Source organism: Salmo trutta, unplaced genomic scaffold (assembly GCF_901001165.1).
Source record: "Salmo trutta unplaced genomic scaffold, fSalTru1.1, whole genome shotgun sequence".
Taxonomy (NCBI): domain Eukaryota; kingdom Metazoa; phylum Chordata; class Actinopteri; order Salmoniformes; family Salmonidae; genus Salmo; species Salmo trutta.
In genome coordinates, this window is record NW_021823104.1 from 2455970 (window position 1) to 2481999 (window position 26030).

The following is a 26030-nucleotide window of genomic DNA, read 5'->3' on the forward strand; positions in this document are numbered from 1 at the left end:
CAAGCATTTAGTTAGATATTACTGTTGGAGCTGGGAACACAAGCATTTAGTTAGATATTACTGCACTGTTGGAGCTAGAAACACAAGCATTTAGTTAGATATTACTGCACTGTAGGAGCTGGGAACACAAGCATTTAGTTAGATATTACTGCACTGTTGGAGCTGGGAACACAAGCATTTAGTTAGATATTACTGCACTGTTGGAGCTGGAACACAAGCATTTAGTTGGATATTACTGTACTGTTGGAGCTAGAAACACAAGCATTTAGTTAGACATTACTGCACTGTTAGAGCTAGAAACAAGCATTTAGTTAGATATTACTGCACTGTTGGAGCTGGGAACACAAGCATTTAGTTAGATATTACTGTTGGAGCTAGAAACACAAGCATTTAGTTAGATATTACTGCACTGTTGGAGCTAGGAACACAAGCGTTTAGTTAGATATTACTGCACTGTTGGAGCTGGGAACAAAAGCATTTAGTTAGATATTACTGTTGGAGCTAGAAACACAAGCATTTAGTTAGATATTACTGCACTGTTGGAGCTAGAAACACAAGCATTTAGTTAGATATTACTGCACTGTTGGAGCTAGAAACACAAGCATTTAGTTAGATATTACTGTTGGAGCTAGAAACACAAGCATTTAGTTAGATATTACTGCACTGTTGGAGCTAGAAACACAAGCATTTAGTTAGATATTACTGCACTGTTGGAGCTAGAAACACAAGTATTTAGTTAGATATTACTGTTGGAGCTGGGAACACAAGCATTTAGTTAGATATTACTGTTGGAGCTGGGAACACAAGCATTTAGTTAGATATTACTGCACTGTTGGAGCTAGAAACACAAGCATTTAGTTAGATATTACTGCACTGTTGGAGCTAGAAACACAAGTATTTAGTTAGATATTACTGTTGGAGCTGGGAACACAAGCATTTAGTTAGATATTACTGTTGGAGCTAGAAACACAAGCATTTAGTTAGATATTACTGCACTGTTGGAGCTAGAAACACAAGCATTTAGTTAGATATTACTGCACTGTTGGAGCTAGAAACACAAGCATTTAGTTAGATATTACTGCACTGTTGGAGCTAGAAACACAAGTATTTAGTTAGATATTACTGTTGGAGCTGGGAACACAAGCATTTAGTTAGATATTACTGCACTGGTGGAGCTGGGAACACAAGCATTTAGTTAGATATTACTGCACTGTTGGAGCTAGAAACACAAGCATTTAGTTAGATATTACTGCACTGTTGGAGCTGGGAACACAAGCATTTAGTTAGATATTACTGTTGGAGCTGGGAACACAAGCATTTAGTTAGATATTACTGCACTGTTGGAGCTAGAAACACAAGCATGTAGTTAGATATTACTGCACTGTTGGAGCTAGAAATACAAGCATTTAGTTAGATATTACTGTTGGAGCTAGAAACACAAGCAATTAGTTAGATATTACTGCACTGTTGGAGCTAGAAACACAAGCATTTAGATAGATATTACTGCACTGTTGGAGCTAGAAACACAAGCATTTAGTTAGATATTACTGCACTGTTGGAGCTGGGAACACAAGCATTTAGTTAGATATTACTGTTGGAGCTAGAAACACAAGCATTTAGTTAGATATTACTGCACTGTTGGAGCTAGAAACACAAGCATTTAGTTAGATATTACTGCACTGTTGGAGCTGGGAACAAAAGCATTTAGTTAGATATTACTGTTGGAGCTAGAAACACAAGCATTTAGTTAGATATTACTGCACTGTTGGAGCTAGAAACACAAGCATTTAGTTAGATATTACTGTTGGAGCTAGAAACACAAGCATTTAGTTAGATATTACTGCACTGTTGGAGCTAGAAACACAAGCATTTAGTTAGATATTACTGCACTGTTGGAGCTAGAAACACAAGTATTTAGTTAGATATTACTGTTGGAGCTGGGAACACAAGCATTTAGTTAGATATTACTGCACTGGTGGAGCTGGGAACACAAGCATTTAGTTAGATATTACTGCACTGTTGGAGCTAGAAACACAAGCATTTAGTTAGATATTACTGCACTGTTGGAGCTGGGAACACAAGCATTTAGTTAGATATTACTGTTGGAGCTGGGAACACAAGCATTTAGTTAGATATTACTGCACTGTTGGAGCTAGAAACACAAGCATTTAGTTGGATATTACTGCACTGTTGGAGCTAGAAACACAAGTATTTAGTTAGATATTACTGTTGGAGCTGGGAACACAAGCATTTAGTTAGATATTACTGTTGGAGCTAGAAACACAAGCATTTAGTTAGATATTACTGCACTGTTGGAGCTAGAAACACAAGCATTTAGTTAGATATTACTGCACTGTTGGAGCTAGAAACACAAGCATTTAGTTAGATATTACTGCACTGTTGGAGCTAGAAACACAAGTATTTAGTTAGATATTACTGTTGGAGCTGGGAACACAAGCATTTAGTTAGATATTACTGCACTGTTGGAGCTAGAAACACAAGCATTTAGTTAGATATTACTGCACTGTTGGAGCTAGAAACACAAGTATTTAGTTAGATATTACTGTTGGAGCTGGGAACACAAGCATTTAGTTAGATATTACTGCACTGTTGGAGCTAGAAACACAAGCATTTAGTTAGATATTACTGTTGGAGCGAGAAACACAAGCATTTAGTTAGATATTACTGCACTGTTGGAGCTAGAAACACAAGCATTTAGATAGATATTACTGCACTGTTGGAGCTAGAAACACAAGCATTTAGTTAGATATTACTGCACTGTTGGAGCTGGGAACACAAGCATTTAGTTAGATATTACTGTTGGAGCTGGGAACACAAGTATTTAGTTAGATATTACTGCACTGTTGGAGCTGGGAACACAAGCATTTAGTTAGATATTACTGCACTGTTGGAGCTAGAAACACAAACATTTAGTTAGATATTACTGCACTGTTGGAGCTGGGAACACAAGCATTTAGTTAGATATTACTGTTGGAGCTGGGAACACAAGCATTTAGTTAGATATTACTGCACTGTTGGAGCTAGAAACACAAGCATTTAGTTAGATATTACTGCACTGTAGGAGCTGGGAACACAAGCATTTAGTTAGATATTACTGCACTGTTGGAGCTGGGAACACAAGCATTTAGTTAGATATTACTGCACTGTTGGAGCTGGAACACAAGCATTTAGTTGGATATTACTGTACTGTTGGAGCTAGAAACACAAGCATTTAGTTAGACATTACTGCACTGTTAGAGCTAGAAACAAGCATTTAGTTAGATATTACTGCACTGTTGGAGCTGGGAACACAAGCATTTAGTTAGATATTACTGTTGGAGCTAGAAACACAAGCATTTAGTTAGATATTACTGCACTGTTGGAGCTAGAAACACAAGCATTTAGTTAGATATTACTGCACTGTTGGAGCTGGGAACAAAAGCATTTAGTTAGATATTACTGTTGGAGCTAGAAACACAAGCATTTAGTTAGATATTACTGCACTGTTGGAGCTAGAAACACAAGCATTTAGTTAGATATTACTGCACTGTTGGAGCTAGAAACACAAGCATTTAGTTAGATATTACTGTTGGAGCTAGAAACACAAGCATTTAGTTAGATATTACTGCACTGTTGGAGCTAGAAACACAAGCATTTAGTTAGATATTACTGCACTGTTGGAGCTAGAAACACAAGTATTTAGTTAGATATTACTGTTGGAGCTGGGAACACAAGCATTTAGTTAGATATTACTGTTGGAGCTGGGAACACAAGCATTTAGTTAGATATTACTGCACTGTTGGAGCTAGAAACACAAGCATTTAGTTAGATATTACTGCACTGTTGGAGCTAGAAACACAAGTATTTAGTTAGATATTACTGTTGGAGCTGGGAACACAAGCATTTAGTTAGATATTACTGTTGGAGCTAGAAACACAAGCATTTAGTTAGATATTACTGCACTGTTGGAGCTAGAAACACAAGCATTTAGTTAGATATTACTGCACTGTTGGAGCTAGAAACACAAGCATTTAGTTAGATATTACTGCACTGTTGGAGCTAGAAACACAAGTATTTAGTTAGATATTACTGTTGGAGCTGGGAACACAAGCATTTAGTTAGATATTACTGCACTGGTGGAGCTGGGAACACAAGCATTTAGTTAGATATTACTGCACTGTTGGAGCTAGAAACACAAGCATTTAGTTAGATATTACTGCACTGTTGGAGCTGGGAACACAAGCATTTAGTTAGATATTACTGTTGGAGCTGGGAACACAAGCATTTAGTTAGATATTACTGCACTGTTGGAGCTAGAAACACAAGCATGTAGTTAGATATTACTGCACTGTTGGAGCTAGAAATACAAGCATTTAGTTAGATATTACTGTTGGAGCTAGAAACACAAGCAATTAGTTAGATATTACTGCACTGTTGGAGCTAGAAACACAAGCATTTAGATAGATATTACTGCACTGTTGGAGCTAGAAACACAAGCATTTAGTTAGATATTACTGCACTGTTGGAGCTGGGAACACAAGCATTTAGTTAGATATTACTGTTGGAGCTAGAAACACAAGCATTTAGTTAGATATTACTGCACTGTTGGAGCTAGAAACACAAGCATTTAGTTAGATATTACTGCACTGTTGGAGCTGGGAACAAAAGCATTTAGTTAGATATTACTGTTGGAGCTAGAAACACAAGCATTTAGTTAGATATTACTGCACTGTTGGAGCTAGAAACACAAGCATTTAGTTAGATATTACTGTTGGAGCTAGAAACACAAGCATTTAGTTAGATATTACTGCACTGTTGGAGCTAGAAACACAAGCATTTAGTTAGATATTACTGCACTGTTGGAGCTAGAAACACAAGTATTTAGTTAGATATTACTGTTGGAGCTGGGAACACAAGCATTTAGTTAGATATTACTGCACTGGTGGAGCTGGGAACACAAGCATTTAGTTAGATATTACTGCACTGTTGGAGCTAGAAACACAAGCATTTAGTTAGATATTACTGCACTGTTGGAGCTGGGAACACAAGCATTTAGTTAGATATTACTGTTGGAGCTGGGAACACAAGCATTTAGTTAGATATTACTGCACTGTTGGAGCTAGAAACACAAGCATTTAGTTGGATATTACTGCACTGTTGGAGCTAGAAACACAAGTATTTAGTTAGATATTACTGTTGGAGCTGGGAACACAAGCATTTAGTTAGATATTACTGTTGGAGCTAGAAACACAAGCATTTAGTTAGATATTACTGCACTGTTGGAGCTAGAAACACAAGCATTTAGTTAGATATTACTGCACTGTTGGAGCTAGAAACACAAGTATTTAGTTAGATATTACTGCACTGTTGGAGCTAGAAACACAAGTAGTTTAGTTAGATATTACTGTTGGAGCTGGGAACACAAGGCAGTTAGTTAGATATACTGCACTGTTGGAGCTAGAAACACAAGCATTTAGTTAGATATTACTGCACTGTTGGAGCTAGAAACACAAGTATTTAGTTAGATATTACTGTTGGAGCTGGGAACACAAGCATTTAGTTAGATATTACTGCACTGTTGGAGCTAGAAACACAAGCATTTAGTTAGATATTACTGTTGGAGCTGGGAACACAAGCATTTAGTTAGATATTACTGCACTGTTGGAGCTAGAAACACAAGCATGTAGTTAGATATTACTGCACTGTTGGAGCTAGAAACACAAGCATTTAGTTAGATATTACTGTTGGAGCTAGAAACACAAGCATTTAGTTAGATATTACTGCACTGTTGGAGCTAGAAACACAAGCATTTAGTTAGATATTACTGCACTGTTGGAGCGAGAAACACAAGTATTTAGTTAGATATTACTGTTGGAGCTGGGAACACAAGCATTTAGTTAGATATTACTGGTTGGAGCTGGGAAACACAAGTATTTAGTTAGATATTACTGGCACTGTTGGAGCTGGGAACAACAAGCATTTAGTTAGATATTACTGCAACTGTTGGAGCTAGAAACACAAGCATTTAGTTAGATATTACTGCAACTGTTGGAGCTGGGAACACAAGCCATTTAGTTAGATATTACTGTTGGAGCTGGGAACACAAGCATTTAGTTAGATATTACTGCAACTGTTGGAGCTAGAAACACAAGCATTTAGTTAGATATTACTGCACTGTTGGAGCTGGGAACACAAGCGTTTAGTTAGATATACTGCACTGTTGGAGCTGGGAAACAAAAGCTTTAGTTAGATATTACTGTTGGAGCTAGAAACACAAGCATTTAGTTAGATATTACTGCACTGTTGGAGCTAGAAACACAAGCATTTAGTTAGATATTACTGCACTGTTGGAGCTAGAAACACAAGCATTTAGTTAGATATTACTGTTTGGAGCTAGAAACACAAGCATTTAGTTAGATATTACTGCACTGTTGGAGCTAGAAACACAAGCATTTAGTTAGATATTACTGCACTGTTGGAGCTAGAACACAAGTATTTAGTTAGATATTACTGTTGGAGCTGGGAACACAAGCAGTTTAGTTAGATATTACTGTTGGAGCTAGAACACAAGCATTTAGTTAGATATTACTGCACTGTTGGAGCTAGAAACACAAGCATTTAGTTAGATATTACTGCACTGTTGGAGCTAGAAACACAAGCATTTAGTTAGATATTACTGCACTGTTGGAGCTAAGAACACAAGCATTTAGTTAGATATTACTGCACTGTTGGAGCTGGGAACACAAGCGTTTAGTTAGATATTACTGCACTGTTGGAGCTGGGAACACAAGCATTTAGTTAGATATTACTGCACTGTTGGAGCTGGAACACAAGCATTTAGTTGGATATTACTGTACTGTTGGAGCTAGAAACACAAGCATGTAGTTAGATATTACTGCACTGTTGGAGCTAGAAATACAAGCATTTAGTTAGATATTACTGTTGGAGCTAGAAACACAAGCAATAGTTAGATATTACTGCACTGTTGGAGCTAGAAACACAAGCATTTAGATAGATATTACTGCACTGTTGGAGCTAGAAACACAAGCATTTAGTTAGATATTACTGCACTGTTGGAGCTGGGAACACAAGCATTTAGTTAGATATTACTGTTGGAGCTAGAAACACAAGCATTTAGTTAGATATTACTGCACTGTTGGAGCTAGAAACACAAGCATTTAGTTAGATATTACTGCACTGTTGGAGCTGGGAACAAAAGCATTTAGTTAGATATTACTGTTGGAGCTAGAAACACAAGCATTTAGTTAGATATTACTGCACTGTTGGAGCTAGAAACACAAGCATTTAGTTAGATATTACTGTTGGAGCTAGAAACACAAGCATTTAGTTAGATATTACTGCACTGTTGGAGCTAGAAACACAAGCATTTAGTTAGATATTACTGCACTGTTGGAGCTAGAAACACAAGTATTTAGTTAGATATTACTGTTGGAGCTGGGAACACAAGCATTTAGTTAGATATTACTGCACTGGTGGAGCTGGGAACACAGCATTTAGTTAGATATTACTGCACTGTTGGAGCTAGAAACACAAGCATTTAGTTAGATATTACTGCACTGTTGGAGCTGGGAACACAAGCATTTAGTTTAGATATTACTGTTGGAGCTGGAACACAAGCATTTAGTTAGATATTACTGCACTGTTGGAGCTAGAAACACAAGCATTTAGTTGGATATTACTGCACTGTTGGAGCTAGAAACACAAGTATTAGTTAGATATTACTGTTGGAGCTGGGAACACAAGCATTTAGTTAGATAGTACTGTTGGAGCTAGAAACACAAGCATTTAGTTAGATATTACTGCACTGTTGGAGCTAGAAACACAAGCATTTAGTTAGATATTACTGCACTGTTTGAGCTAGAAACACAAGCATTTAGTTAGATATTACTGCAGCTGTTGGAGCTAGAAACACAAGTATTTAGTTAGATATTACTGTTGGAGCTGGGAACACAAGCATTTAGTTAGATATTACTGCACTGTTGGAGCTAGAAACACAAGCATTTAGTTAGATATTACCTGCACTGTTGGAGCTAGAAACACAAGTATTTAGTTAGATATTACTGTTGGAGCTGGGAACACAAGCAGTTAGTTAGATATTACTGCACTGTTGGAGCTAGAAAACACAAGCATTTAGTTAGATATTACTGTTGGAGCTGGGAACACAAGCATTTAGTTTTAGATATTACTGCACGTGGAGCTAGAACACAAGCATGTAGTTAGATATTACTGCACTGTTGGAGCTAGAAACACAAGCATTTAGTTAGATATTACTGTTGGAGCTAGAAACACAAGCATTTAGTTAGATATTACTGCACTGTTGGAGCTAGAAAACACAAGCATTTAGTTAGATATTACTGCACTGTTGGAGCTAGAAACACAAGTATTTAGTTAGATATTACTGTTGGAGCTGGGAACACAAGCATTTAGTTAGATATTACTGTTGGAGCTGGGAACACAAGTATTTAGTTAGATAGTACTGCACTGTTGGAGCTAGAAACACAAGCATTTAGTTAGATATTACTGCACTGTTGGAGCTAGAAACACAAGCATTTAGTTAGATATTACTGCAACTGTTGGAGCTGGGAACACAAGCATTTAGTTAGATATACTGTTGGAAGCTGGGAACACAAGCATTTAGTTAGATATTACTGCACTGTTGGAGCTAGAAACACAAGCATTTAGTTAGATATTACTGCACTGTTGGAGCTGGGAAAACACAAGCGTTTAGTTAGATATTACTGCACTGTGGAGCTGGGAACAAAAGCATTTAGTTAGATATTACTGTTGGAGCTAGAAACACAAGCATTTAGTTAGATATTACTGCACTGTTGGAGCTAGAAACACAAGCATTTAGTTAGATATTACTGTACTGTTGGAGCTAGAAACACAAGCATTTAGTTAGATATTACTGTTGGAGCTAGAAACACAAGCATTTAGTTAGATATTACTGCACTGTTGGAGCTAGAAACACAAGCATTTAGTTAGATATTTACTGCACTGTTGGAGCTAGAAACACAAGTATTTAGTTAGATATTACTGTTGGAGCTGGGAACACAAGCATTTAGTTATATATTACTGTGGAGCTAGAAACACAAGCATTTAGTTAGATATTACTGCACTGTTGGAGCTAGAAACACAAGCATTAGGTTAGATATTACTGCACTGTTGGAGCTAGAAACACAAGCATTTAGTTAGATATTACTGCACTGTTGGAGCTAGAAACACAAGCATTTAGTTAGATATTACTGCACTGTTGGAGCTGGGAACACAAGCGTTTAGTTAGATATTACTGCACTGTTGGAGCTGGGAACACAAGCATTTAGTTAGATATTACTGCACTGTTGGAGCTGGGAACACAAGCATTTAGTTAGATATTACTGCACTGTTGGAGCTGGAACACAAGCATTTAGTTGGATATTACTGTACTGTTGGAGCTAGAAACACAAGCATTTAGTTAGATATGACTGCACTGTTGGAGCTAGAAACACAAGCATTTAGTTAGATATTACTGCACTGTTGGAGCTGGGAAAACAAGCATTTAGTTAGATATTACTGTTGGAGCTAGAAACACAAGAATTTAGTTAGATATTACTGCACTGTTGGAGCTAGAAACACAAGCATTTAGTTAGATATTACTGCACTGTTGGAGCTGGGAACACAAGCATTTAGTTAGGTATTACTGTTGGAGCTAGAAACACACGCATTTAGTTAGATACTACTGCACTGTTGGAGCTGGGAACACAAGCATTTAGTTACATATTACTGTTGGAGATAGAAACACAAGCATTTAGTTAGATATTACTGCACTGTTGGAGCTGGGAACACAAGCATTTAGTTAGATATTACTGCACTGTTGGAGCTAGAAACACATGCATTTAGCTAGATATTACTGTTGGAGCTGGGAACACAAGCATTTAGTGAGATACTACTGCACTGTTGGAGCTGGGAACACAAGCATTTAGTTATATATTACTGCACTGTTGGAGCTGGGAACACAAGCATTTAGTTAGATATTACTGTTGGAGCAAGAAACACCAGCATTTAGTTAGATACTACTGTTGGAGCTAGGAACACATGCATTTAGTTAGATATTACTGTTGGAGCTAGAAACACCAGCATTTAGTTAGATATCACTGTTGGAGCTAGGAACACAAGCATTTAGTTAGATATTACTGTTGGAGCTGGGAACAAAAGCATTTAGTTAGATATTACTGCACTGTTGGAGCTGGGAACACAAGCATTTAGTTAGATATTACTGCACTGTTGGAGCTAGAAACACAAGCATTTAGTTAGATATTACTGCACTGTTGGAGCTAGAAACACAAGGTTTTAGTTAGATATTACTGCACTGTTGGAGCTGGGAACACTAGCATTTAGTTAGATATTACTGCACTGTTGGAGACAGAAACACAAGCATTTAGTTAGATATTACTGCACTGTTGGAGCTGGGAACACAAGCATTTAGTTAGATATTACTGTTAGAGATAGAAACACAAGTATTTAGTTAGATATTACTGTTGGAGCTGGGAACACAAGCATTTAGTTAGGTATTACTGTTGGAGCTAGAAACACAAGCATTTAGTTAGATACTACTGCACTGTTGGAGCTGGGAACACAAGCATTTAGTTACATATTACTGTTGGAGATAGAAACACAATCATTTAGTTAGATATTACTGCACTGTTGGAGCTGGGAACACAAGCATTTAGTTAGATATTACTGCACTGTTGGAGTTAGAAACACATGCATTTAGCTAGATATTACTGTTGGAGCTGGGAACACAAGCATTTAGTGAGATACTACTGTTGGAGCTAGAAACACAAGCATTTAGTTAGATACTACTGCACTGTTGGAGCTGGGAACACAAGCATTTAGTTAGATACTACTGTTGGAGCAAGAAACACCAGCATTTAGTTAGATACTACTGTTGGAGCTAGGAACACATGCATTTAGTTAGATATTACTGCACTGTTGGAGCTGGGAACACAAGCATTTAGTTAGATATTACTGTTGGAGCTGGGAACACAAGCATTTAGTTAGATATTACTGCACTGTTGGAGCTGGGAACACAAGCATTTAGTTAGATATTACTGTTGGAGCAAGAAACACCAGCATTTAGTTAGATACTACTGTTGGAGCTAGGAACACATGCATTTAGTTAGATATTACTGTTGGAGCTAGAAACACAAGCATTTAGTTAGATATCACTGTTGGAGCTAGGAACACAAGCATTTAGTTAGATATTACTGTTGGAGCTGGGAACAAAAGCATTTAGTTTGATATTACTGCACTGTTGGAGCTGGGAACACAAGCATTTAGTTAGATATTACTGCACTGTTGGAGCTGGGAACACAAGCATTTAGTTAGATATTACTGCACTGTTGGAGCTAGAAAACACAAGCATTTAGTTAGATATTACTGCACTGTTGGAGCTAGAAACACAAGGTTTTAGTTAGATATTACTGCACTGTTGGAGCTGGGAACACAAGCATTTAGTTAGATATTACTGCACTGTTGGAGCTAGAAACACAAGCATTTAGTTAGATATTACTGCACTGTTGGAGCTGGGAACACAAGTATTTAGTTAGATATTACTGCACTGTTGGAGCTAGAAACACATGCATTTAGCTAGATATTACTGTTTGAGCTGGGAACACAAGACTTTAGTTAGATATTACTGCACTGTTGAAGCTAGGAACACAAGTATTTAGTTAGATATTACTGTTGGAGCTGGGAACACAAGACTTTAGTTAGATATTACTGCACTGTTGAAGCTAGGAACACAAGTATTTAGTAGATATTACTGTTGGAGCTAGGACACAAGCATTTAGTTAGATATTACTGCACTGTTGGAGCTAGAAACACAAGCATTTAGTTAGATATTACTGCAACTGTTGGAGCTGGGAACACAAGCATTTAGTTAGATATTACTGTTGGAGCTGGGAACACAAGCATTTAGTTAGATATTACTGTTGGAGCTGGGAACACAAGCATTTAGTTAGATATTACTGTTGGAGATGGGAACACAAGCATTTAGTTAGATATTACTGCACTGTTGGAGCTAGAAACACAAGCATTTAGTTAGATATTACTGCACTGTTGGAGCTGGGAACACAAGCATTTAGTTAGATATTACTGTTGGAGCTGGGAACACAAGCATTTAGTTAGATATTACTGTTGGAGCTGGGAACACAAGCATTTAGTTAGATATTACTGTTGGAGCTAGAAACACAAGCATTTAGTTAGATATTACTGTTGAAGCTGGGAACACAAGCATTTAGTTAGCCTGATAACTCTCAGTTAGCCTGATAACTCTCAGTTAGCCTGATAACTCTCAGTTAACCTGATAACTCGCAGTTAACCTGATAACTCTCAGTTTGCCTGATCAACTCTCTGTTAGCCTGATAACTCTTTGTTAGCCTGATAACTCTTGGTTAGCCTGATAACTCTTGGTTAGCCTGATAACTCTTAGTTAGCCTGATAACTCTCGGTTAGCCTGATATCTCTTAGTTAGCCTGATAACTCTCGGTTAGCCTGATCAACTCTCGGTTAACCTGATAACTCTCGGTTAACCTGATAACTCTTGTTTAGCCTGATAACTCTTGGTTAGCCTAATAACTCTTAGTTAGCCTGATAACTCTCGGTTAGCCTGATAACTCTTAGTTAGCCTGATAACTCTCGGTTAGCCTGATAACTCTCAGTTAGCCTGATAACTCTCAGTTAGCCTGATAACTCTCAGTTAACCTGATAACTCTGTTAGCCTGATAACTCTCGGTTAGCCTGATAACTCTCAGTTAGCCTGATAACTCTCAGTTAACCTGATAACTCTGTTAGCCTGATAACTCTCGGTTAGCCTGATAACCTCTCGGTTAACCTGATAACTCTCAGTTAGCCTGATAACTCTCAGTTAGCCTGATAACTCCTCAGTTAGCTCATGTGGTGTGTGTGTGTGTGTGTTGTGTGTGTGTGTGTGTGGTGTGTGTGTGTGGTGTGTGTGTGTGTGTGTGTGTGTGTGTGATATACCCACCAGATCCATGACGTAATCATGACCGGCTAGCTCCGCCCACTGCCCATGCTCCTTCATCAGTATAGACCAGCCCCTCCACGCCTCACACACACCCCCCTACAGGACACAGAGAGACAGTAAACAACATAGGATACCTGTGTAGTGGGATGGTAGGTTAGGATACCTGTGTAGTAGGATGGTAGGATAGGATACCTGTGTAGTAGGATGGTAGGATAGGATACCTGTGTAGTGGGAGTGGTAGGAAATAGGATACCTGTGTAGTAGGATGGTAGGGGTAGAGATACCTTGTGTAGTGGGATGGTAGGATAGGATACCTGTGGTAGTAGGGATGGGAAGGATACCTGTGTAGTGGGATGGTAGATAGGGATACCTGTGTAGTGGGATGGTAGGATATGATACCTGTGTAGTAGATGGTAGGATAGGATACCTGTGTAGTAGGATGGTAGGATACCTGTGTAGTGGGATGGTAGGATATGAATACCTGTGTATTAGGATAGCATATCTGTGTAGTAGGATGGTAGGATAGGATACCTGTGTAGTAGATGGTAGGATACCTGTGTAGTAGGATGGTAGGATACCTGTGTAGTAGGATGGTAGGATAGGATACCTGTGGAGTAGATGGTAGGATAGGAGACCTGTGGTAGTGGGATGGTATGATAGGATACCTGTGTAGTAGGATTGGTAGGATCAGAATACCTGTGTAGTGGGATGGTAGGATAGAATACCTGTGTAGTGGGATGGTAGGATAGGATACCTGTGTAGTAGTATGATAGGATAGGATACCTGTGTAGTAGGATGGTAGGGTAGTATACCTGTGTAGTAGGATGGTAGGATAGGATACCTGTGTAGTAGGATGGTAGGATAGGATACCTGTGTCGTGGGATGGTAGGATAGGATACCTGTGTAGTGGGATGGTAGGATACCTGTGTAGTAGGATTGGTAGGATATGATACCTGTGTAGTGGGATGGTAGGATACCTGTGTAGTAGGATGGTAGGATAGGATACCTGTGTAGTAGGAAGGTAGTATGGATACCTGTGTAGTAGGATGGTAGGATACCTGTGTAGTAGGATGGTAGGATACCTGTGTAGTAGGACGGTAGGATACCTGTGTAGTAGGATGGTAGAATAAGGATACCTGTGTAGTGGGATGGTAGGATACCTGTGTAGTGGGATGGTAGGATACCTGTGTAGTGGGATGGTAGGATAGGATACCTGTGTAGTAGGATGGTAGGATACCTGTGTAGTGGGATGGTAGGATACCTGTGTAGTAGATGGTAGGATAGGATACCTGTGTCGTAGGATGGTAGGATAGGATGCCTGTGTAGTGGGATGGTAGAATACCTGTGTAGTAGGATGGTAGGATACCTGTGTAGTAGGATGGTAGGATACCTGTGTAGTAGGATGGTAGGATACCTGTGTAGTAGGATGGTAGGATACCTGTGTAGTAGGATGGTAGGATACCTGTGTAGTAGGTTGGTAGGATACCTGTGTAGTAGGATGGTAGGATACCTGTGTAGTAGGATGGTAGGATACCTGTGTAGTAGGATGGTATGATAGGATACCTGTGTCGTAGGATGGCTCCCGCCAGATCTTCTCCACTGGTCCAGGATTGGACGGGACACAGGAACGATTCCCCTAGAGAGAGAGAGAGAGAGAGAGAGAGAGAGTTAGACAGAGAGAGAGACAGAGAGAGAGAGAGAGAGAGAGAGAGAGAGAGAGACAGAGAGAGACAGAGACAGAGACAGAGACAGAGAGAGAGAGAGAGAGAGACAGAGACAGAGAGAGAGAGAGACAGAGACAGAGACAGAGAGACAGAGACAGAGAGAGAGAGACAGAGAGAGAGAGAGAGAGAGAGAGACAGAGAGACAGAGACAGAGAGAGAGAGACAGAGACAGAGAGAGAGCAGTTGTTCCTCCTGTGTTTCTGTGTTAGTTAGTAAAGTGCTCTGTGATGTCATCAGAAAGCGCAGCTCACCGTCGAAGCAGGTCACCTGCAGCACCATGTTAGCCCTCTTCCTATTGGCTGTCCACTCCAACAGAGCCAGCGGATAGGTGCGTGCTGTCTCAGGGGCGGAGCCTGATAACAGCCGGGACTTCTGATTGGCCTGGATCAGCCGGTGCTGCAGCAGCGCCCGGCAACCAGCAGGGGCGTGGTCAGACACAAACCTAAGAGGAGACAGGTGTGAGCAGGTACGACCATGGTCTGTGTGTGTGTTATTACTACAGCAGGTGTGTGTGTGTGTGTGTTTGTGTGTGTGTGTGTGTGTGTGTGTGTGTTAGTACTTCAGCAGGTGTGTGTGCAGCCTGGCGGAGGGGTGTGTGTGTGTGTGTGTGTGTGTGTGGTGTGTGTGTGTGTGTGTGTGTGTGTGTGTTGTGTGTGTGGTGTGTGTGTACTTCAGCAGGTGTGTGTGCAGCCTGGTGGATGGAGGGAAGCAGCAGGTGCAGCCCAGCAGCAGCAGCCAGCCTCTCTCTGCGTTGTCATGGTTTGGGTTCCGCCACACCTGATTGGCCAGCTGAGCCAGGATCTCGTCTCGCAGGCCCTGATTGGCCAGTCCCTCTCTGGATTATGTAGTTCCCAAAAAGGTTCTCCTGAGCCCCGTTCAGGTGGGGGTCGCCCATGAACCTCAGGATCTAGAACATAGAGCCGCATCCCTTAACACTTAGAACACAGAAACAACACAGACAGACAAAACCCTAACACTTAAACACCTAGAACACAGATAGACAGAACCCTAACACTTAAACACCTAGAACACAGAAATAGACAGAACCATAACACTAAAACACCTAGAACAGAGAGATAGACAGAACCCTAACACTTAAACACCTAGAACCCAGAGATAGACAGAACCCTAACACTAAAACACCTAGAACACAGAGATAGGTTTCTGTCTAAAACTTAACACCTGGAACCCAGAGATAGACAGAACCATAACACTTAAACACCTAGAACACAGAACCCCTAACACTTAAACACCTAGAACCCAGAGATAGACAGAACCATAACACTTAAACACCTAGAACACAGAACCCTAACACTTAAACACCTAGAACCCAGAGATAGACAGAACCCTAACACTTAAACACCTAGAACCCAGAGATAGACAGAACCCTAACACTTAAACACCTAGAACTCAGAGATAGACAGAACCCTAACACCTAGAACAGAGAGATAAACTAGGGCTGGGCGATATATCAAATTCATTTGATTAATTCTAATAGATGTTTTTGCGTGATATTCCAAATGCCTGTATCGCAGAATCGAGGTTTGGTTGTTTTTGTTTTTCATGAGCGTTTATGTCCGCTTGTTCTCATGTTGTCTTTTCGGTCTCGTCTCCTTCACTCCTCTGTGCAGCTTCCCATTTCCACCAGAGGTCTGTTCATCACGACGAGATGCACGTCTCCGCCCTGACGATGGGATTCGTTGTCCCAGAGGCAGGAAGGCAGGCGACAAGCTGAGGTACAAAATAAGTCCATAGAAACGCATTGGCCAGATTTTAGCGAGAGTGAAACCTCTTGCTTCGCCTCTTCCTCCTCTCTGGTTTTAAAACACACAACAAGCCCCTCCCCCTGCCTCTCACGCCAAGCCCCTCCCCCTGCTCTCACGCCAAGCACCCTCCCCCTGCCTCTCACGCCAAGCCCCTCCCCTGCCTCTCACCAAGCCCCTCCCCCTGCCACTCACGCCAGGCCCCTCCCCCTGCCTCTCACGCCAAGCCCCTCCCCTGCCTCTCACGCCAAGCCCCTCCCTCTGCTTCTCACGCATGCCCCTCCCCCTGCCTCTCACGCCAAGCCCCTCCCCTGCCTCTCACGCCAAGCCCCTCCCCCACCTCTCACGCCATGCCCCTCCCCCTGCCTCTCACGCCAACACAGTTGAGAGAGGACTCACCATAATGAACAGGACTCACCGTAAAGAACAGGACTCACCATAACGAACAGGACTCACCGTAACGAACAGGACTCACCATCAGGACTCACCATAACGAACAGGACTCACCATAATGAACAGGACTCAGGACTCACCATAACGAACAGGACTCACCATAATGAACAGGACTCAGGACTCACCATAACGAACAGGACTCACCATAACGAACAGGACTCACCATAATGAACAGGACTCAGGACTCACCATAACGAACAGGACTCACCATAATGAACAGGACTCAGGACTCACCATAACGAACAGGACTCACCATAACGAACAGGACTCACCATAACGAACAGGACTCACCGTAATGAACAGGACTCACCATAACGAACAGGACTCACCATAATGAACAGGACTCAGGATCTCACCATAACTAACAGGACTCCACCATAATGAACAGGACTCAGGACTCACCATACGAACAGGACTCCGCCATAACGAACAGGACTCACTATAACGAACAGGACTCACCATAATGAACAGGATTCACCATAACGAACAGGACTCACCGTAGTGAACAGGACTCACCATAATGAACAGGACTCATCATAACGAACAGGACTCACCGTAATGAACAAGACTCACCATAACGAACAGGACTCACCATAATGAACAGGACTCAGGACTCACCATAATGTACAGGACTCACCATAACGAACAGGACTCACCATAATGAACAGGACTCACCGTAATGAACAGGACTCAGGACTCACCATAACGAACAGGACTCACCGTAACGAACAGGACTCACCATAACGAACAGGGACTCACATAACGAACAGGACTCAACATAACAAACAGGACTCACCATAACGAACAAGACTCACCATAATGAACAGACTCACCATAATGAACAGGACTCACCGTAACGAACAGGACTCACCATAATGAACAGGACTCACCATAATGAACAGGACTCAGGGACTCACCATAATGTACAGGACTCACCATAATGAACAGGTCTCACCCGTAACGAACAGGACTCACCATAATGAACAGGACTCACCATAACGAACAGGACTCACCATAATGAACAGGACTCACCATAACGAACAGGACTCACCATCAGGACCTCACCATAATGACAGGACTCACCATAATGAACAGGACTCACCATAACAAACAGGACTCACCATAACGAACAGGACTCACCATAACGAACAGGACTCACCGTAACGAACAGGACTCACCATAATGAACAGGACTCACCGTAACGAACAGGACTCACCGTAACGAATAGGACTCACCGTAACGAACAGGACTCACCATAATGAACAGGACTCACCGTAACGAACAGGACTCACCGTAACGAATAGGACTCACCGTAACGAACAGGACTCACCGTAATGAACAGGACTCACCGTAACGAACAGGACTCACCATAACGAACAGGACTCACCATAACGAACAGGACTCACCATAACGAACAGGACTCACCATAACGAACAGGACTCACCATAACGAACAGGACTCACCATAACGAACAAGACTCACCATAACGAACAGGACTCACCATAACGAACAGGACTCGCCATAACGAACAGGACTCACTATAACGAACAGGACTCACCATAATGAACAGGATTCACCATAACGAACAGGACTCACCGTAGTGAACAGGACTCACCATAATGAACAGGACTCACCATAACGAACAGGACTCACCGTAATGAACAGGACTCACCATAACGAACAGGACTCACCATAATGAACAGGACTCAGGACTCACCATAATGTACAGGACTCACCATAACGAACAGGACTCACCATAATGAACAGGACTCACCGTAATGAACAGGACTCAGGACTCACCATAACGAACAGGACTCACCGTAACGAACAGGACTCACCATAACGAACAGGACTCAACATAACGAACAGGACTCACCATAACAAACAGGACTCACCATAACGAACAGGACTCACCATAATGAACAGGACTCACCATAATGAACAGGACTCACCGTAACGAACAGGACTCACCATAATGAACAGGACTCACCATAATGAACAGGACTCAGGACTCACCATAATGTACAGGACTCACCATAATGAACAGGTCTCACCGTAACGAACAGGACTCACCATAATGAACAGGACTCACCATAACGAACAGGACTCACCATAACGAACAGGACTCACCATAACGAACAGGACTCACCATCAGGACTCACCATAATGAACAGGACTCACCATAATGAACAGGACTCACCATAACAAACAGGACTCACCATAACGAACAGGACTCACCATAACGAACAGGACTCACCGTAACGAACAGGACTCACCATAATGAACAGGACTCACCGTAACGAACAGGACTCACCGTAACGAATAGGACTCACCGTAACGAACAGGACTCACCATAATGAACAGGACTCACCGTAACGAACAGGACTCACCGTAACGAATAGGACTCACCGTAACGAACAGGACTCACCGTAATGAACAGGACTCACCGTAATGAACAGGACTCACCATAACGAACAGGACTCACCATAACGAACAGGACTCACCATAACGAACAGGACTCACCATAACGAACAGGACTCACCATAACGAACAGGACTCACCATAACGAACAGGACTCACCATAACGAACAAGACTCACCATAGCGAACAGGACTCACCATAACGAACAGGACTCACCATAAAGAACAGGACTCACCATAACGAACAGGACTCACCATAACGAACAGGACTCACCATAACGAACAGGACTCACCATCAGGACTCACCGTAACGAACAGGACTCACCATAACGAACAGGACTCACCATAACGAACAAGACTCACCATAACGATCAGGACTCACCATAACGAACAGGACTCACCATAACGAACAGGACTTACCATAAAGAACAGGACTCACCATAACGAACAGGACTCACCATAACGAACAGGACTCACCATAACGAACAGGACTCACCATCAGGACTCACCGTAACGAACAGGACTCACCATAACGAACAGGACTCACCATAACGAACAGGACTCACCATAACGAACAGGACTCACCATAATGAACACCTCCAGAGCTTCCTGTCGGAGGTCCTCATCCGTACACGTCAGGGTCATCTCCAAGGGAACCGTTAGCATCCCAAACATAGGCTCCTAACAGAGAGAGGGTCAAGGGTCAAGGGTCAGGGGTTAGACCCTGGAGATTAGATATGTGTACGTCAGAGTTGGTGCCAATTCCAGTCTCATTTGAAATTCCAATTCAATTCTTGAATTCACTCATGAAGAGGAGAATTTATGTGGAATTCAATTCCAATTCAATTCTTGATTTCAGTCATGAAAAGGAGAATTTATGTGGAATTCAATTCCAATTCAATTCTTGAATTCCCTCATGAGGAGGGAGAATTTATGTGGAATTCAATTCCAATTCAATTCTTGAATTCATTCATGACGAGGCGAATTTATGTGGAATTCAATTCCAATTCAATTCTTGAATTCCCTCATGAAGAGGAGAATTTATGTGGAATTCAATTCCAATTCTATTCTCTAATTCCCTCATGAGGAGGAGAATTTATGTGGAATTCAATTCCAATTCAATTCTTGAATTCATTCATGACGAGGCGAATTTATGTGGAATTCAATTCCAATTCAATTCTCTAATTCCCTCATGAAGAGGAGAATTTATGTGGAATTCAATTCCAATTCTATTCTCTAATTCCCTCATGAAGAGGAGAATTTATGTGGAATTCAATTCCAATTCAATTCTCTAATTCCCTCATGAAGAGGAGAATTTATGTGGAATTCAATTCCAATTCAATTCTCTAATTCCCTCATGAAGAGGAGAATTTATGTGGAATTCAATTCCAATTCAATTCTCTAATTCCCTCATGAAGAGGAGAATTTATGTGGAATTCAATTCCAATTCAATTCTCTTATTCCCTCATGAAGAGGAGAATTTATGTGGAATTCAATTCCAATTCAATTCTCTAATTCCCTCATGAGGAGGAGAATTTATGTGGAATTCAATTCCAATTTCAACCGTCTTCAAGTTTTGGAATTTAATTAGAATTAGACTGTTTGGACTTTCTGAATTGGAATTTAATTTTAAATTGTAAAACATTGAATCTTTGGAATTGAATTAGAATGTAATATTTTAACATTTCCCAGTTAATGGAATGAATGGACACAGTATCAAACATTGACTGCAGGATTTGTTTTCAAATCAGTTCAAACTGTATTTCTATATTTCCAGTGTAGCTAGGCTGTCTGTATTTCTATATTTCCTAATATAGCTAGGCTGTCTGTATTTCTATATTTCCAATATAGCTAGGCTGTCTGTATTTCTATATTTCCAATATAGCTAGGCTGTCTGTATTTCTATATTTCCAGTGTAGCTAGGCTGTATGTATTTCTATATTTCCAATGTAGCTAGGCTGTCTGTATTTCTATATTTCCAATATAGCTAGGTTGTCTCTATTTCTATATTTCCAATATAGCTAGGCTGTCTGTATTTCTATATTTCCAATATAGCTAGGCTGTCTGTATTTCAATATTTCCAATATAGCAAGGCTGTCTGTATTTCTATATTTCCAATATAGCTAGGCTGTCTGAACAGTGACACGGCTGAAAGCCTGAAATCATCTAATTGGAATTTGTGTAAATGTCGGGGATTATATTGAATTGGGAATTGAATTCTTGGAATTGACCTGACATTGGAATTGAGAGGAATTGAATTGACTCTGAATTGAAAGACTGACCTGGAATTCGAATTGAATGAAATAGAATGTACAGGCAGAGAGAATTGAATTGAATTGAATGAGGGGTGTGAACAGACAGAGAGTATGGGATTGAATGAGGGGTGAGTACAGACAGAGAGTATTGGATTGAATGAGGAGTGAGTAGAGACAGAGAGTATGGGATTGAATGAGGGGTGAGTAGAGACAGAGAGTATGGGATTGAATGAGGGGTGAGTAGAGACAGAGAGTATGGGATTGAATGAGGGGTGAGTACAGACAGAGAGTATGGGATTGAATGAGGGGTGAGTAGAGACAGAGAGTATGGGATTGAATGAGGGGTGTGAACAGACAGAGAGTTTGGGATTGAATGAGGGGTGAGTAGAGACAGAGAGTATGGGATTGAATGAGGGGTGAGTAGAGACAGAGAGTATGGGATTGAATGAGGGGTGAGTAGAGACAGAGAGTATGGGATTGAATGAGGGGTGAGTACAGACAGAGAGTATGGGATTGAATGAGGGGTGAGTAGAGACAGAGAGTATTGGATTGAATGAGGGGTGAGTACAGACAGAGAGTATGGGATTGAATGAGGGGTGAGTAGAGACAGAGAGTATGGGATTGAATGAGGGGTGAGTAGAGACAGAGAGTATGGGATTGAATGAGGGGTGAGTAGAGACAGAGAGTATGGGATTGAATGAGGGGTGAGTGCAGACAGAGAGTATGGGATTGAATGAGGGGTGAGTAGAGACAGAGAGTATGGGATTGAATGAGGGGTGAGTAGAGACAGAGAGTATGGGATTGAATGAGGGGTGAGTAGAGACAGAGAGTATTGGATTGAATGAGGGGTGAGTAGAGACAGAGAGTATGGGATTGAATGAGGGGTGAGTAGAGACAGAGAGTATGGGATTGAATGAGGGGTGAGTAGAGACAGAGAGTATGGGATTGAATGAGGGGTGAGTAGAGACAGAGAGTATGGGATTGAATGAGGGGTGAGTAGAGACAGAGAGTATGGGATTGAATGAGGGGTGAGTAGAGACAGAGAGTATGGGATTGAATGAGGGGTGAGTAGAGACAGAGAGTATGGGATTGAATGAGGGGTGAGTAGAGACAGAGAGTATTGGATTGAATGAGGGGTGAGTAGAGACAGAGAGTATGGGATTGAATGAGGGGTGAGTAGAGAACAGAGAGTATGGGATTGAATGAGGGGTGAGTACAGACAGAGAGTATGGGATTGAATGAGGGGTGAGTAGAGACAGAGAGTATTGGATTGAATGAGGGGTGAGTAGAGACAGAGAGTATGGGATTGAATGAGGGTGAGTAGAGACAGAGAGTATGGGATTGAATGAGGGGTGAGTAGAGACAGAGAGTATGGGATTGAATGAGGGGTGAGTAGAGACAGAGAGTATGGGATTGAATGAGGGGTGAGTAGAGACAGAGAGTATGGGATTGAATGAGGGGTGAGTAGAGACAGAGAGTATGGGATTGAATGAGGGGTGAGTAGAGACAGAGAGTATGGGATTGATGAGGGGTGAGTAGAGACAGAGAGTATGGGATTGAATGAGGGGTGAGTAGAGACAGAGAGTATGGGATTGAAGGAGGGGTGAGTAGAGACAGAGAGGTATGGGATTGAATGAGGGGTGAGTGCAGACAGAGAGTATGGGATTGAATGAGGGGTGAGTAGAGACAGAGAGTATGGGATTGAATGAGGGGTGAGTAGAGACAGAGAGTATGGGATTGAATGAGGGGTGAGTAGAGACAGAGAGTATGGGATTGAATGAGGGGTGAGTAGAGACAGAGAGTATGGGATTGAATGAGGGGTGAGTAGAGACAGAGAGTATGGGATTGAATGAGGGGTGAGTAAGACAGAGAGTATGGGATTGAATGAGGGGTGAGTAGAGACAGAGAGTATGGGATTGAATGAGGGGTGAGTAGAGACAGAGTATGGGATTGAATGAGGGGTGAGTAGAGACAGAGAGTATGGGATTGAATGAGGGGTGAGTAGAGACAGAGAGTATGGGATTGAATGAGGGGTGAGTAGAGACAGAGAGTATGGGATTGAATGAGGGGTGAGTAGAGACAGAGAGTATGGGATTGAATGAGGGTGAGTAGAGACAGAGAGTAGGGGATTGAATGAGGGGTGAGTAGAGACAGAGTATGGGATTGAATGAGGGGTGAGTAGAGACAGAGAGTATGGGATTGAATGAGGGGTGAGTAGAGACAGAGAGTATGGGATTGAATGAGGGGTGAGTAGAGACAGAGAGTATGGGATTGAATGAGGGGTGAGTAGAAGCAGAGAGTATGGGATTGAATGAGGGGTGAGTAGAGACAGAGAGTATGGGATTGAATGAGGGGTGCGTAAGTAGCAGACAGAGAGTATGGGATTGAATGAGGGGTGAGTAGAGACAGAGTATGGGATTGAATGAGGGGTGATAGAGACAGAGGAGTATGGGATTGAATGAGGGGTGAGTATGAGGACAGAGAGTATGGGATTGAATAGACGGGGTGAGTAGACGACAGAGAGTATGGGATTGAATGCAGGGGTGAGTAGAGACAGAGCGGACGGTAGGGTGATTGAATGAGGGGTGAGTAGAGACAGAGAGTATTGGGATTGTGAATGAGGGTGTGAGTAGAGACAGAGAGTATGGGATTGAATGAGGGGTGAGTGTGAGTAGAGACAGAGAGTATGGGGATTGAATGAGGGGGGGTGAGTAGAGACAGAGAGTATGGGATTGCAATGAGGGGTGAGTACAGACAGAAGAAGGATGGGATTGAATGAGGGGTGAGTAGAGACAGAGAGTATGGGATTGAATGAGGGTGAGTAGAGACAGAGAGTATGGGATTGAATGAGGGTGAGTAGAGACAGAGAGTATGGGATTGAATGAGGGGTGAGTAGAGACAGAGAGTATGGGATTGAATGAGGGTGAGTAGAGACAGAGTATGGGATTGAATGAGGGGTGAGTGCAGACAGAGAGTATGGGATTGAATGAGGGGTGAGTAGAGACAGAGAGTATGGGATTGAATGAGGGGTGAGTACAGACAGAGAGTATGGGATTGAATGAGGGGTGAGTAGAGACAGAGAGTATGGGATTGAATGAGGGGTGAGTAGAGACAGAGAGTATGGGATTGAATGAGGGGTGAGTAGAGACAGAGAGTATGGGATTGAATGAGGGGTGAGTAGAGACAGAGAGTATGGGATTGAATGAGGGGTAGTAGAGACAGAGAGTATGGATTGAATGAGGGGTGAGTGCAGACAGAGAGTATGGGATGGAATGAGGGGTGAGATTACGAGTACAAGAGAGTATGGTGATTTGAATGAGGGGGGGAGTAGAGACAGAGAGTATGGGATTGAATGAGGGGTGAGTAGAGACTAGAAAGAGTATGGGATTGTGAATGAAGGGGTGAGTAGAGACAGAGAGTATGGGATGGAAATGAGGGGTGAGCTACAAGACAGAGAGTATGGGATTGAATGAGGGGTGAGTCCTGAGCAGAGAGTATGGGATTGAATGAGGGGTGAGTAGAGACAGGAGAGTATGGGATTGAATGAGGGGTGAGTTACCCTGAAGTAGAGCTGTACGTCGCGGCTGAAGGGGTTGTTGTTGATGTCCAGCGGCAGAGTCAGCTGGTTCTCCTCAGGCGATGTGTGGTGCCTGGACCAGAGCTAGACTCTCAGCATGGAAGCTCTCTGCCACCTAGACACACAGAGAGACGTGAGGAGATGGACCAGAGCTAGACTCTCAGCATGGAGCTCTCTGCCACCTAGACACACAGAGAGACGTGAGGAGATGGACCAGAGCTAGACTCTCAGCATGGAGCTCTCTGCCACCTAGACACACAGAGAGACGTGAGGAGATGGACCAGAGCTAGACTCTCAGCATGGAGCTCTCTGCCACCTAGACACACAGAGAGACGTGAGGAGATGGACCAGAGCTAGACTCTCAGCATGGAGCTCTCTGCCACCTAGATACACAGAGAGACGTGAGGAGATGGACCAGAGCTAGACAGTGAGATGTGAGGAGACGGACCAGAGCTAGACAGAGAGATGTGAGGAGACGGACCAGAGCTAGACAGAGAGATGTTATGTGATGAGATGGACCAGAGCTAGCCGATGCGATGTGAGGTGATGGACCAGAGAGAGTCAGCATGGAGTCTGAACACAAACCAACCTGCTGCAGCCTGCAGTAAAGAGCCGAGCTCAGCAGGGATCACCAGGTGAGTCACATTAACCACCTCTCTCTTCGACAGCTCCTACACACACACACACACACACACACACACACACACACACACACACACACACACACACACACACACACACCACACACACACACACACACACAACACAAACAACACACAGCAAGATATAA

At 42.1% G+C, this 26030-nt stretch overlaps 1 protein-coding gene and 1 long non-coding RNA gene across 2 annotated transcripts in view; both read right to left on the bottom strand.

The window, feature by feature from the left end:
* Positions 1-13118, bottom strand: part of LOC115188897 (unconventional myosin-XV) — an 89893-nt gene extending 76775 nt beyond the window's left edge. The window contains exon 1 of the mRNA XM_029747721.1: positions 13049-13118. Coding sequence (XP_029603581.1) covers positions 13049-13105 — 57 coding nt within the window. The 5' untranslated portion in view covers positions 13106-13118. The remainder of the gene's footprint in view (positions 1-13048) is intronic.
* A 2485-nt stretch (positions 13119-15603) lies between these two features.
* On the bottom strand, positions 15604-25242 carry LOC115188862 (uncharacterized). Its single transcript, XR_003876615.1, has 3 exons — positions 25223-25242; positions 19994-20089; positions 15604-15679 (listed from the first exon to the last, which is right to left on the bottom strand). It is a non-coding gene; the product is annotated as an uncharacterized LOC115188862 (long non-coding RNA).
* Between the last annotated feature and the right edge of the window lie 788 nt (positions 25243-26030).